The sequence below is a fragment of the Mixophyes fleayi genome, chromosome 12, assembly GCF_038048845.1.
Source record: "Mixophyes fleayi isolate aMixFle1 chromosome 12, aMixFle1.hap1, whole genome shotgun sequence".
Classification (NCBI taxonomy): domain Eukaryota; kingdom Metazoa; phylum Chordata; class Amphibia; order Anura; family Limnodynastidae; genus Mixophyes; species Mixophyes fleayi.
Window position 1 is genome coordinate 16,632,899 of NC_134413.1, and position 15,983 is coordinate 16,648,881.

At 40.7% G+C, this 15,983-nt stretch overlaps 1 protein-coding gene across 2 annotated transcripts in view; it reads left to right on the forward strand.

Annotated features, from left to right (window-relative positions):
* Positions 1-15,983, forward strand: part of TOGARAM1 (TOG array regulator of axonemal microtubules 1) — a 32,647-nt gene that overhangs the window by 2,111 nt on the left and 14,553 nt on the right. For both annotated transcript variants that reach the window (XM_075192568.1, XM_075192567.1), the window contains exons 2-5: positions 907-2,519; positions 11,251-11,368; positions 14,218-14,462; positions 15,483-15,709. In XM_075192568.1, coding sequence (XP_075048669.1) covers positions 1,296-2,519; positions 11,251-11,368; positions 14,218-14,462; positions 15,483-15,709 — 1,814 coding nt within the window. In that variant the 5' untranslated portion in view covers positions 907-1,295. The remainder of the gene's footprint in view (positions 1-906; positions 2,520-11,250; positions 11,369-14,217; positions 14,463-15,482; positions 15,710-15,983) is intronic.

Here is a 15,983-nt window from a genome sequence, read left to right on the forward strand (position 1 = left end):
AACCAATGGGATAGAACAGTGGAATCCCGGAAATTCATGTGTAGCCAGTATAAAAATCCATAAACTTGCATACAGTTCATTTGTCTTTTCTGTGATGCACACACAAGCACGGAGCTGCAGTCCATCTCAGGGTTTGGAATTGCATATAGACCAGTAATGGGCAACAAGTGGCTCTCTGAGCCTTCACTGGCGGGCCCCAGCTCCTTACTACTTTATTGGCAGATCTGTTTGTTATAGCTTGTTACATTTGTTTAAAATGCCCGCTAATGTTATTACAGATAGGTGTCTCTTCCTTTGATTAAAGTATCGTTTTAAGTTATTACTGAGATTAACGTTCAAAACGGTCGCACGTTACCCTTAGAGGGTCGCAGCATGCGGCCCCTAAAGTGTTTCACCCCATCACTGTTCTAGACTGTGCTGTCATGAAGTTGTGTAACTTACACGTGACACAATTGCGCCAATTACCAGATGGAACACACTTACTGTGCAGTATAATCACCAAGTTACAATCGCTGCCAGTGAATGGGTGGGTAGGAAAGTGGGGTTGAAGATTGCTTCCATAGATCACCTGTAGCATTGTGATGTCACAGGCAGTGGCAGAGGATCTACCATTGGTAAATTTATATACTGGCTCTGGTCATATTTATTCCTATAGTGGTTCAGCAGATACAATAACTACTGTCAGCATTCGTAATTCAGGTATGAAAAGCTCTACATTTTGAATGATTGCCGAAAATATTGATCCACAGTGATTTATGCAATAATGTTGTAAAGGAACGGCTATTGCTCTCTCAAAGCTGTAAAAATCCATTTTGCCCTCTTTGTGAATAGTTTCTTTATATTTATATTCTGAGTATATTACATTATTTTTGTTTACTTGGTGTTTTGTTCATTTCATTCACGTAGGAATCTCCTCTGTCTCGGGATGTGTGAGGAAGAATAGAATTGGTGCCATCAATTAAGTGATTGAATCTTGGATTTGCATCCTGTTATTTCATTTTGATGTTTGAGGACTCAATCCATTGGTGACTGACATTTTTTTTAATCCTGGGAGCTTGATTGATAAACTAATCTGTCGCTGAATATTGATTATCTGGAAAATACCATTGATCTTTTACAGATTTAGCACAGTATGATATTTATAGCCAGTTTCCTAATACAAATCCACATTAACAGCTGGAGAACATTATGAGGTAGCCCAGAAGGCCACCTCCGTCTCCGGCATTGTCATTATGTAGACAATGACGTTTTCTAACTCTAAATCATTTTCCCAAGTTGAGAATTAATCTCAAGTGATGGAAGTCCACATATCGCCCTTCACCAGTAATGGGGATATTAAACCATTGAAAACTGGTTCTGCAAGGAGGAGATCACGGGCACGAGACTGCTCTTATTGTGACGTACCATGTGAACCAGTTACACAGTGGAGTGGTCCTACAGTTAGCCCTCAATCACGTAGTCCCAAAACATCTTCAGTAATAACGGGAGACAATCAAGTCAAACCATACTTATCTGTAAGTGATGGCAATCTTAGCTGTGGAGTCATCCCGCAGGAGTTGAAATCAAGACTTCTTGACCTGAAGGACTATAAGTCTAGAACCCGCGCTATTGAGGAACTTAAATATCTCATCCAAGATTGTGATTTTAGTTCCATATCACAATCCAATGTGGTCGGATTTATCAGCTTTTTATATACACTGCTAGATGACAGTAATTTCACAGTTGTCCTGGTCACATTGGATGTCCTTAATTGCCTCGTAATAAATCTTGGTCAAGATGTAAAGGACTTCCTCAAATCTATCATTGCTTCGACAGTGAAACTTCTTGGAGATGGCAAGATAACCGTTAAACAGGAATACATGAAAATATACATGAGACTCATGAAGGTGGCGGGACCTTCCAAAGTGTTAACCGTGCTGCTTGAAAACCTAAAACACAAGAACTCCAGAGTGAGAGAGGAAGTTGTAAATATTTGTATTGTGTCCCTGTTGACCTATCCAAGCGAAGACTTCAATTTACCATTTTTAGCTTGTGAAATTGCACCATGTTTAATTGATAGTAAGAGGAGAGTCCGCCATGCCGCTTTGGAGGCCTTTGCGGTCTTGGCTGTCTCGATGGGCCCAGGAAAGAGCTGTCTACTTAAAGCAGTTGATGAAGTAGAGTTGCAAGAAAATGGCGATGGATTAATGAATGCTGTTCAGGCCAGGTTGGCACGCAAGACCCTACCCAGGATCTCTCCCCAAGGTTTAGTAGAGTACGCTCTACCGTTCCCCTCATCGGCTCAAATGAGAGGGACTCATCATTTGCCAGGAGCTGACACAGACTGGCTATTGACGGGCAACAGAGCTCAAAGTAGAAATTCTCTAGCCTCTGATCGCAGTGGTAGAGGGATGGTACCGCACATTGATCCTGTTGCTCGCAGAATGTTGAGTGCTGGGAAAGGAAAAAATAAGTTCCCTTGGGAGAGTGAAGACCCAGGTGTCTTGGATGTGTTTCCAGGAACTCCGACCTCTGAGCAGGTATGTTGTGTTGATTTCATGTTCTCTCCCTGTTGGTTTCCTTCATTCATCACGCAACCTCTCTGCATATGTGACCTTCTCAGGATCTCGCTCTGTAGATTTGCAGTATGGACTCTATACTTAGATGCCAGGAGACCATTGTTGCAACATAAAGTACCTTGCAGGATATTACGGTAACTGAAATCCACCAACCTGCCAATGTGTACATAGGACTTTTAAGGTGGTTGTTTGGTGTGTGTTAGTCTTGACCTGTTTGATACAGTTATTAGAAGCTATAAGCACACACTGTCCTCACTCTACGGGCTTATACACACAGGTGCTATTTCTGCACATGGTCCATCTGTCACAACAGATAGTGGATAAAACCGAGAACAATGTTCTCTATGAAGATGAGCCTGATAGCGTAGTGCATGCACTATTGTTGTACATTGAAGCTTGCCTTTCCTTTGCACGTTTATCTAGATTTATTATTTTTAACGTTTGTTTTTATTGTGCCAACACACTGTGCAGTATTTTGCAATTGGATTGACTGGTATTATCTTTATTGGGGCAAAATTCCAAATTAAGCTATGTTTTACATCAGCTGAACACATGTATATTCATATATTTCACTAGTTTCCATAAAGCATTTACTAGCATATGAGACAAGAAATATAGAATGTTCTATAAGTGTGGCTTTGTCTTGGGTAGATATTAAATAACATACAATTCTTTCCAGTTGCAATAACGTGTTAACAAATAGGGCATACTCTAAGGCTGGGTACACACTACAAAAAATTTCTCCCGATGCGATATTGTTAATTATTTTACCAAGTCCGATCAGCAGCCGATTCATGTGTACACTATACACATTTTAAAAGATTTACCTTCAGATCTGGGCTCTTCATCTTTTTGGCTGAAAAGATCGTGACTCTGTAAACTCTATGGAGATCTATAGACACTGCTGGTTCGCATAAAGACTTCAGAATGTGCCCGACATCGTTTATAAAATCAAATCAAACGATACAATGTGCTTTGGTACAATAAAACGTGATTGTGGGAGCGTACACACTAATGTGATATCAGACCTAACGGTCGTTTATCGTGTGACTGGTCCGATATTTGGGTGAAAATTATCGGCTCATTATTATTTGTGAGTACCCAGCCTAACAATGCCTTTCTATAGTACTATGAGCCCATTCATACACATTATTTCTTATTCAAATCTGAAGACTTATTACTTGTGTGCAACTAGTGGGGTAATAAAGCATATTCAAGAACTAACCGTATATTTCATGGTTCAAGCGGGCCTTTACAATGTTCTTCCTGAGAATTGCCTTTTGTAGTATTTTAATAATCAGTTAAGCTCAAAGTTGCTTATTGCAGCCTTAAATAAAGTTTGTTAGGGTTATATCACGGGTCTCTTTGTATGTCTGTTTGTTGCTTGATTTTATATAAAGTTATTCATAAGATTTAGTGCTTGGTCACATGTTTGAATGTTTCGCTTGCTTTTCAGCAGTTTTTGATGCATAAAGACCACATGCAATATGTAACGCAGTGATTGCAACTTTCATGTATCCTCATTGATGTTCTAGCACTTGGCACTTTTATCAATGCAGCGTGCGCATCAAAGTCAATACATCTGAAAATATATTTGTTTTGATGTGCTTTTCTTGTGTGCAGATTTGTGAATATTTTTATTGTATTGTTTTAGATCATCAGATTTATATTACCGTAGATCCTAACACCCATTAGCCTAGAGATCCTGGAAAAGGAAGCCGTTAAAGAGCCATATATTTTGAATTTTGATCTTTTATGATATGTTGTGACATTCACAAATAACCTAAGTTTAGCCATAGTTTGGTTATTTAATGTAATCTATTGTCTAGCTGAGTGCAAGCTGCTGTTCTCTGCAAATTTCCTTTCTCTTGCTCCTGCTCTCAACTGTACTTTTTGTTAGTATGATTACAGACAGGTGGGTATATTTACTAAACTGCGGGTTTGAAAAAGTGGAGATGTTGCCTATAGCAACCATTCAGATCCCAGCTGTCATTTTGTAGAATGCACTAAATAAATGACAGCTAGAATCTGATTGGTTGCTATAGGCAACATCTCCATTTTTCCAAACCTGCAGTTTAGTAAATCTAGCCCAGGAAGTCTATTATTTACATTGGGAAAACACATCCCACCATGATCATAGCTTATCACTTTGGATCTATTAAGTTACAGAAATTAAATGTGAAAGTTAATCTTGTAATACTTTCACTTAAGTCCACATTAGTTGTCATTTAATGGCTGGATCATATAGCCTCACTAAGTACATTTTCCTATTTCAATCTGGCTGGATTAATAGGCCAACTGAGTTTCTTAATCTTGTGTATCAAACTGCTATTGTTCTATAGTGTGTAACATTGGATTGTAAAATAGGATTGGTCAACATACTATGTCACTGTGCAGTTTAATATGCCAGTTTACAATAAGCTAAAACTGAATTAATTCCTTTTAACCAAACTTCTAAATCTGATTAAGCTTGAGATACAGCTGTGATAGTAGAAGGTTGGGGTAGTTGAAACAGATCTGCCCCATATTGCAGCATATGTGAGCTCAAAGCAGTCGGGAAACCAAATCAACATTTGACTCCGATATGTGAGCTGTCAATCAAAGCTGCTGGAAAATCTGATTGGCCATTGAATATAATCTACTACTTCCACACTAGGCTCCACATTGGTGGCCAAATTTGGACACAGACTTTGTTGCTTGGCGTGAGCAACCAAAACGTCCCATGTATGGCGCAAAGCTATTGGAGGATGCTGCGAGATTGTGTCTGATTCTGACACAGCTGTTAACAGAGGACAATATCTTGCACTACGTTATATATAGCAAATGCAAAGTGCTAAACATTGCAAGCTCTTCTGCTCCAGCAGCAGTTTTCCCAGAAGCCCCCAGTGCTCCAGCAGCAGTTTCCCCCAGACTCATAATGTATGCAGTGTTAGTATATTATTGTTTAGTCTTTTGATGTAGTTTAGTTAAGTCTGTTGTTTTATTATTCACTTAATAAAATGTAGTTTACACAGACTGAACATACCACAAATCATATAAACTGAGGACATAAAAGTTTTAATTAAAAAGGACCTGTGACCTTGTGTTTTATTACCTTACTACATAGGCCCTTCTGCGCCTTGTAGTTAACAAAGAAGTGGGATCACTATGACCCTGTTTGCCTTGGAGAGTGTGTTTAATTCAGACCACAATTTATGCTCCACTGCGGCCATGTCTGTGTTTATCAGCACATATATTAGAAACTAACACAGCTATTTGGATTTACACTTCTCTGGTTGTAAGTGCCTGGAGAGTAAATGTGACCGTGTTGGAAGGGGGTGAGTTCCTTACAGTTCTGCTAGTTGGGGGGTGGGAAGATGTTTTGTTGGTTTATATCCCACTAAAAGCAATAGCAATCATGAGACTGTAGTAACTCTTATGTCAGTGTGTTTCACTAATCTGTAGAATTCCGCTAATCAGTCTGGTTTCACTGTCGCCATTTTCAGCAACTGACATCCGAACTATCTGCAGTTAAGTCTGGCTGTACTTTAATATCTTGGCCAACTGAGAGGTGTCTAATCTATTGGCAGCAATTACTGCCAGTCCTCGGTCAGTATTTCACAACTTTCCCCTCAGCCACTGTGTAGGCGGAAGATTTCTGCAACTCCTGGGATTAACGAAAGCCCTCTTAGTGTGTGTGCACAAATTGTATTCTCAAAGCACATGAAAAACAACATTTATAATGCATGGAATATATGCATCCTAGATTGTCTGTAATAGACACGTTGAGCACACTGCAGGTATTGTATAATTGCTAGTATCCGAGGATACACTGAGGTAGATAACAAGGTTACATACAGTGTTCAGAATCTGAACTCCTATGGCGACGTTTTGGATTATTTTGTACTGTAGAAAATATCCACCCATGTTAAATATTTCATGGTAAATCCCTCTTCCCACAGCTAATGGGGACTCCTGCTGTGTTGGAGATTACCACCAAGTGGTACCTCTGTAATGGATCACTTTCCCTTCCACAATTTTGTCTCTGGGTCCTCTTGGCCCAACTGAATGGTCCCTGCTGTGCTGTGACTATCTTCCGAATGGTTCAGGGTATTGCCCTACCCCCGCAAGTGTTCAGCTGGATGGGGTGAGAGGTGGACATTTTATTTAAGGAGGTTATTTAAAGAAGCACAAATGCACCTCACTGCGTGTTTAAATATAGCAGATTTCCTGCATTCACAATGTGTTATTATCACTCTATAACTATTAATACCAGTAATGAGTCACTGTTTTTTGCCTGTGGTTATGGAGTGATATAGTGATTTTTTTATTTTATTTTAATGTAGCCTTAAATTAGAGTTTTATGGGTCTATTTAACAAGTGGTGAAGAGCCAAAATGGCGACAAATGGCTCATTTTACGTTTTTTTATTTATCCACGGGTTAAAGCTGGAGAAATCATAGTTTTCTCCTGATTTTTTTTTTTTAAATAACTTTATTTTCATCACACATACAGAAATAGATCCCTTACTTTTTGAACCAAAAGTGATCGTTTTTCCACTTCACAAGGGGCAGCAATCTCCGGAATAACACATAACTTGACCTTGTGCAAGTGAACACCGGGGAACAAAGATTGAGACATGAAAGTCCCTTTAATTTTAAACTTTCATTGCTAACATTACAGAAAAGTCACTCATCCATCATTCTGTTCCTAACTACCATAAGTAAACCACTGTACAGGAATTAATACTATCCCATGGTAACCAGGCCGCATTTTGTGCTAGGTGTTTTCCTGTGTACAGAAGGCTCCGTCTTAAAGTCAGAAGTTCTATCTAGCCGCATGTCACTATTATTTTGTTAGCAGCACAAGTTAAATATTATGTCTGCCCATAAAAGGAGAAGCCTCTTGTTACAATTGTTTGGCCCAAGTTTACTTGGTGTATGTATAAAGTGTGATGTTGCCACGAGACAGACAATAAGCAGGGCTGCCAAGAAGAATTCAGGGCCCGGGTACAACAAATTCATGGGGCCCCCCTCATAGTGAAGTAAGCCCCAAAAATTTTTTGCGCCGCCTTACGGCGGCGCAAAAAATATTGGGTATATGGTCATATATTCAGGGGCGTGGCTAGCCAAACGGCAGTGCAAAAATTTTGGGAGGTGCGGTCATGCATTTGGGGGCGTGGCAAACGTGCCATTGGGGCGTGGCTAACATAAAAACCACTAGGCTCTCAATTCGCCGGAGCGTCACATATGTTTAAGCACTCCTGACTTTCAGGACATCTACCACCACAGGGTAGTATACAAACAATGCAGTGTGTACACAAACAGTTCAGTCTTGGCCTACACCTTACATTGGACACAACATTCACCAAAAATTGGTATTGTCCCTACTAGAATCACAACATTTCACACACTGTGCTGCTCTCTCCTACCTGTTCTTCTCACTTTCTCCACCTGTGGCTGCTGCTTTCTTTAGTTGTGGCTTGTCCGGATCCAGAAATGTTGAAGGACCTATTTTGAAAAAAAAATGGCTACATTTAGAAAATTACAGCCAGCCCCAGCGTTAAATCAATAGCACCCACGATTAATAATTAGGCCTTCCTCCAGCTCCAATATTACAATAATGTGCCCCTTCATCATCGCCATGCCTTATGATCACACTGTGCCCTCCATGCTGTTTTTGCCCCCTTCATCTGGCTCCCCTTCATCAGACTATACTATGCTGCTCCCCCCCTTTTTCAATCCCACTGTGCCATGCCTCCCCCCCCCCTTTGTAACCCCACTGTGTCATGCTGCCCACCATTTTTTAACCCCACTGTGCCATGCTGACCCCTGTTTATTAACCCCACTGTGCCATACTGCCCCGTTTTTTAACCCATCTGTGCCCCTCTCATTTTTTCACCCCCTCTGTCATGCTGCTTTCCCATTTTTTAACCCCTCTGTGCTCCCCCCTCAATTTTTAACCCCTCTGACATGCTGCTTTCCCATTTTTTAACCCATCTGTGCCCCTCTCATTTTTTAACCCCTCTGACATGCTGCTTTCCCGTTTTTTAACCCCTCTGTGCTCCCCCCTCAATTTTTAACCCCTCTGACATGCTGCTTTCCCATTTTTTAACCCCTCTGTGCTCCCCCTCATTTTTTAACCCCTCTGACATGCTGCTTTCCCGTTTTTTAACCCCTCTGTGCTCCCCCCTCAATTTTTAACCCCTCTGACATGCTGCTTTCCCATTTTTTAACCCCTCTGTGCCCCCACTCATTTTTTAACCCCTCTGACATGCTGCTTTCCCATTTTTTAACCCCTCTGTGCTCCCCCTCATTTTTTAACCCCTCTGACATGCTGCTTTCCCGTTTTTTAACCCCTCTGTGCTCCCCCCTCAATTTTTAACCCCTCTGACATGCTGCTTTCCCATTTTTTAACCCCTCTGTGCCCCCACTCATTTTTTAACCCCTCTGACATGCTGCTTTCCCATTTTTTAACCCCTCTGTGCTCCCCCTCATTTTTTAACCCCTCTGACATGCTGCTTTCCCGTTTTTTAACCCCTCTGTGCTCCCCCCTCAATTTTTAACCCCTCTGACATGCTGCTTTCCCATTTTTTAACCCCTCTGTGCCCCCACTCATTTTTTAACCCCTCTGACATGCTGCTTTCCCATTTTTTAACCCCTCTGTGCTCCCCCTCATTTTTTAACCCCTCTGACATGCTGCTTCCCCGTTTTTAACCCCTTTGACATGCTGCTTTCCCGTTTTTTAACCCCTCTGTGCCCCCCCTTATTTTTTAACCCCTCTGTCATGCTGCCCCCCCGTTTTTTAACCCCTTTGTGCCCCCTCATTTTTTAACCCCTCTGTCATGCTGCCCCCCCGTTTTTTAACCCTTGTGCTCCCCCTCATTTTTTAACCCCTCTGTCATGCTGCCCCCCCCCCCCCCCCGTTTTTTAACCCCTCTGTGCCCCCCCTCGTTTTCCTCCCTTCACTTACCTTTTCTCCTCTCTTGGTCTTCTCTGCTGCTCTGTGCTCCATTGCTCCAGACTGACTGAATGCTGGGCATGACATGATGACATCACACCCAGCATTCAGACAGTCTGAATAGAGCACAGAGCAGCAGAGAGGAGGGATGCCGGCTCCGCGATCAGGTGAGTATGTTTTTTTTTTTTTTAAACTAGCCTGCTCCCCCCACCAACGACCGAGCCCCCCCCCCCCCCCCCCCCCCCCCCCGCCAAAAAAAAAAAAAAAAGGAAAGGAAAAAAAACGTTTGGAAAAAAAAAATTAAAAAATTAAAAAAAATCAGCAGCGCAAGGGCCCGGGCCGGGCCCCCTGACATGCCGGGCCCGGGTAATTAGTACCCGCTCCCCCCCCCTCTCGGCGGCCCTGACAATAAGAATTAGTTTGCTGACTGCTCTGTCCAAGCATGATTAATTTCTTCCATGTATACACATTCAGCTCGTTGGGACAAAGTTTGGCTGTAACATTCTTAATTATGGTGCACTGTAATTGCTTCAATAGCATTGCACATTGAGCAGCTGTCTTTCCTCATGCAGTTGTACTCTGATTTAGGACATGTAGACAATGGCGGTTAACCTATGGTTTTATTGCCAAACCAGTTTTAAAACACTTTGGGGAATATTCCTGAAACGCTAATACAGACTTGCGCTTTTCTTACAGGTCTTAGGAAATTGGATCAAATATTGCTTTTTTCTGTCGCAAACAGTAAATCCTGTGCAAAAATTGTTTCCCCTACAACGCTTTGCATGCTGTAAGCACCTTCTGCTTTCATCCTGAGACACAAGTTTTGCAAATACCTGTAAAAATATTTCCAAGCATTGGTAACATGTCTATGGGATAACTCGCTGACCACAGTGCTTTACTATCCAGATTAACAAATGAACTGCATTGTATGGCCAAGTCTACAAGTCAGACTGTTTAGCAATCACACCAAACAACATAAACACATTGGGCCTGATTCATTAAAGAAAGTAAAGCAAAAAAAAAGTAACTTTGCACCTTGGAAAATCCATGTTGCATTGGGTGGAGAGGTAAATTTAAAATGTGATGGCAGATTTATAGTTGGGTTAGGGCATGTCCTAGATCAACTTTACATTTCAGTGTACTATAAGCTATCAAGTATTTGTGTGCTAGATGAAGAATCAGACAGTATTTTCATTTTGTACAAAATAATAAACTAACTTGCACCCCTTGCATTGTAACATGGTTTAATCCAGGAGAAAACGTATCTTTTTTTTTTTTTTTTTTCATGTGTGTGTCACTTTCTTTAATGAATCAGGCCCATTATGTGTTGGTTACCGTTTTACAAAATGTTACTTTTTATGCTGACTGCATTAAAAACAAAAAAATACCCATCTTTTTAATTCAGGTGTCAGAATTCTAGTATTTAGTCACTTATAGCCAATAAGAACTTGTGCTTTAGTGCAAAACAGTCAACTATTGCAAATTATATTTTACAACGTGTGGAAATTAAATGGCACTTTTGTTGACATTATTAAATCTGCTCTCTTTCTTTTTGTTTCCCATTATTGGTAAAGTTGTTTCTCTACTGATATATGAATGTGTTCGCTCTTGGATTCCATTGTTGTGTACCATCTTGTGTTGTCCTGTTGAGCGTCTCCTTGCTCAGTCCTCTCTGTTTTATATGTTGTTTTTATTATTATAATATTGTATGTTCTTATTTACTTATTTTGGATCCTGTATGGTTCTGCTTGCAGCTGACCTCCAACTTTGATGTTCACCGCAAAAGCTTTGTAATGACCCCAACACTTCCAACCAGAAATTCTTCTATCAACCAGGCATCTGCCAGTTCTGAGACTTTCCCTGCATTGTCTGGTAACCTAATTTTATTTTATTATTTTATTTATTTGCTCCATTCATCTACCTAGACCAATGCTGTCTGACGTCCTCCAATATCTTACAGCTTTGTGCTTGCAGGGCAAATATTATTTAAAAACAAGACAAAACCATACAGTAGAGTTTATGAAGGCTCTTTGAGATGTTGGGTCCTCTATATTTACAGAAGCTATAGAGACGCGGGTTCCCAAACATTGGCCCAAAGGTGGACTAATTTTGAGTCAAAATGTGGTTTCCTTAAAAGCTCTGTTTTAGGGAGATAAGGGCAAGAGAAAAGCCTTTGGCGTAAATGTATCAAGCTGTGAGTTTCTGGCGGATTTGAAAAATGGAGACGTTGCCCTTAGCAACCAATCAGATTCTAGTTATCATTAATTTAGTACATTCTACAAAATAACAGCTAGAATCTGATTGGTTACTATAGGCAACATCTTCACTTTTCAACCCCACCGGAAACTCGCAGCTTGATACAGTTAACCCCTTTGAGAACAGCAGCTGCTTGAAGCCACTAGTTAGGGAGATCTCTACCATGCACGTATCTGACTGGAGAGCAGTGAACTGAAAGATCCGCGCTGGAGACTCTGGTTCAAATCCTAATGTTGGCTCCTTGTGACCTTGGACAAATTAATTTGTCCATCTGTGCCCAAGGTTCCAGGCTGTAAAGTCAGTTGAATAAAGACACACGTCTTACCTTTAGCTAGGGCATAAGGTGCCCATACACACTGTGATTCGGAGGACCAATTAGGCAGCTTGTTACCTAATTGGCAGCTAATTATATAGGCACAAAGACAACTGACTGCAATCTAAATCTGATGTGAAGCCATCTGTGCCACAGGGGACATGTTGACTACATCTGTATTAATATTTATTTAAAACATACCACCATACACTGCTGGAGCTATATAAATACCATCTGTATCCAAACGAACTAATGGAGGTCCGTCAGATCACAAGCTGGCCATTTATACACATCTATGTATATGTATGGCCAGTTCTACGTGAGCTGTGGCCACCCAACAGTCCAGCTTGATCGACCATGTATGGACGGCTTTATTTGTTCTCTCAAACTTCAAAGTTAATGAGCTTGAGGGTTTCCACAGAAGTGTTTAGTTAGTGTCAGAGAAGCCGGACAGGTGAATGATGGGTCAGCTTTCTGCTCAGTATTTCTGGAATGCCAGTCACACTTCCGCTAGCTAATTATAAAGTGAGAGATCAGTGGCAGTTCAGGGGATACAATAGAGGGATTATCCAAGCAAGAGCTGTAAAATACCTGACTTTGTCTCTGTCACCGTTTGTGTAAAGGTTCCGGCCTATACCTAGCCTCATGTATTTACCTTCACAAGGGAGCCTTCATTTATACAGTGCAGGGCTAAATAAATAGTTTCTTTTTAACACAAAGGGGGGAATTCAATTGAAAATGATCTGTTAAATCTCTGCCACAAAATGTCTCACGGACCTTCCAGAGACACTTCACAGCTAATTGAATTCCCCCCAAAATGTTGTATTCTTTAAACTGGGAAAAAACTATATAGTATAATTAAATGGTTTAAGACTTAAACAGGAATTCCCTCATATGAAGCCCAATTATGCATTAAAATATACCAGTACAAGACCCCCATAACTGGCGTCACAATATCCAGTTTGCTCTAAAAATCTGGCAGTCGTCATCATCATCATCACCATTTATTTATATAGCGTCACTAATTCTGCAGCGCTGTACAGAGAACTCACTTCAGTCCCCGCTCTATTGGGGCTTACAGTCTAAATTCTCTTAACACACACACACAGACTAGGGTCAATTTTTTAGCAGCCAATTAATCTACCAGTATGTTTTTGGAGTGTGGGAGGAAACCGGAGCACCCAGAGGAAACCCACTCAGACACTGGGAGAACATACAAACTCCTCACAGATAAGGCCATGGTCGGGAATCTAACGTATGACCCCAGTGCTGTAAGGCAGAAGTGCTAACCACTGAGCCACCATGATGCCCGTCTCTGTAGCTAATTCTATGCATTGCATAGTCTCATGTTGAGGTCTCTGCTAAGGAAGAACCTGCATTGTACTACTGAGAATGATAATTATCAGCTCTCTCCCTTCCCAGTGTATATGATGTGATATGAGGTTTCCTGTCGCTACTGTGCTGCTGCCTCTACGCTTAGCGACGGGGAAACAGGAATGACATGTGCAGTAGCATGATTGGTTGTCTCAGTAAAGATAGAACCGGTTTTTGTTTTTTTTGTAGTTTTTTTTTTTTATGTTTTTTAAACTCTGTTCTACAAAGTGCTTCTAGATTTCTGATTGCTGAGACTGGTACAGTGCCAGTGGCACTGGGCCTATTATACAGTCTCCCTTCCTCACAGAGCTACTGGAAGCTACAAGTGTTTTGTATTACAGTCTACAATAAGTCCCCTCTATTCCCAGCATGTCAATGATCAACTCAGCGATACTGCTGCCGATTGGTCCATTTATCTCTTCCAATATTAAAATAAAACTGTAACAGAGGCACTGTCAGTCCGCTTAATGAGTTGCTATGTATACGGTCATGCCAGCAGTGTCATAAGGATTGACACTGCTGGCTTTTCTTAGTAGCTTTTATGTCTGTGGGCATAGAAAAACTGTAAAAAAGAAAATAAATGAAAATAAATAAAGAATTGAAATAAAGAATAAAGGAATGAAATAATTAAAACTAGAGCGAGTGCTTAGTATCTTGGGAAACGTAATATCTGTGATTAAAAATTTGAATTCTGGAAAATATTAATATACAGTTGTGTTGTTCCCTTTATCAGTGACAAATATTTTTTCTCGGTTCTCTGTACAATTTAAACCTCCAGGTAGGGATGATGCTCCAGTTCCACTTAAAGCTTTGATTACAAGACTACCATCAGGACGGAATGACCTCAATAGGTCCAAACCAGTCCCTCCCATCACCAAGGGAACCAGATTGCCAGAAATTAATTCAATGAAAGACAGTTATATTTGGAGTAATTCTCATCCCTTGGAGAAGACCAGTGATGAAGAGAATATTTCGATTGACCTCTTGGAATTAAGTATGAGAGACGAGGATGATCATGAAGAGGTTCGTGCTTGGTAATGGGAAATAGGGACTTGAACAGGGATTTGGCAGAGGGAGTTATCCACATCAAAGACATTGACCTGTATTCAGTTATCACAGCTATGTTAATGAGATTCACACATCAGTGGGAATGTGTCGCTTATGGTTTCACACATAAGAGGGAGTCACATTTACATAGCTGATTCACACCACACTGCCTCATGCATTTCAGTATGGCTTAAACAGTAAACTTACTGTTCAAAAGTACATTTAGGGGTATCTTTACTGAACTGCTGGTTTGAAAAATTGGAGATGTTGCCTATAGCAACCAATCAGATTCTAGCTGTCATTTATTTAGTGCATTCTACCAAATGACAGCTAGAATTTGATTGGTTGCCATAGGCAACATCTCCACTTTTTCAAACCCGCAGTTTAGTAAATATACCCCTTAGCCTTGTATCCAAATACATGTGAATCTGGGTATATGTGTCACTGTAAGTACTCATGCACACAAGTGTGTTCTAAAACACATGTGAAAGTTATTGCAATTTGTTAAGTCCTCTTCTCTGTGTTACGTCTGTGTTTTTTCTTAGGCTTTTTTTATTGCATCAATTTATGGTATATTTGGTTCAATGTATAGAAAGAGGGCAGAAAATACATACAAATTAAAAATAAATGCATTGCTGTTTATTTTTCAGACCTTCATTAAAACTACTAAGAAAATTTTTGGGTTTAAAAAATTGTAGTGGAAGAGAATAAAATAGCATTTCTGTCCATCATGCATTTTAATGGAAGGCATTTTTATTTCTGAAATGCATTATCATCCAATTCGCCTTGTTTTCCCTTCACATCCAGTGTTATTCCCTCTTCCCAAAATGCTTGTGTTCCTAAGGTGCATAGAAAGGGTTTACAATGTGTGTCTGTTCTTTTTCACAAAGTGGCAGTGACCAGTTTGTAATATGTATAACGTAGCGATAGAGTGGTACATTGGTGTTCTGCTCTCATCCCAACTCATTTATTATACAATTCTATTTTCCCATGTAGATGATAAGTTCTCTCCGACATCTGCGGAACAGTGCAGCTAAAAAGAGAGCCAAAATTAGTGGCAGTCTGTCCGACCTAGACAGCCCGGATTCCATGAAGATAGATCTGAATATGGATTCTCTGTCATCAACGCCTTCACCAATAGATGATGGTTATAGTGAGAGTGGGGTCTACAGCCGGGAATCCCTCACCTCACCGCTCTCTCCCACCCCACAGCTGAAGAGAGTGTGAGTGAGCCCTCATTTATTGCTGTAACTACTGCTTGATTGTCCGTCTGAGACTTGTCATATTTCCGTTTGGAAGGTATTGGCGGCTGGAAAGGTTCTCTGCAGGCTGTGATCTGTGACATCCTTGGTGACCGGGTATTTGTTGACTGAGGTTTAGATTAGATTGTTTTTGAACCTATGTTGTCTGCACTGTCCAATGTCCTTAGCAATACCGGTTCTTCTACTTGTCATTCGTGATCGTTAGGTACATTATGGATTAGTTATTTGAAAGTAG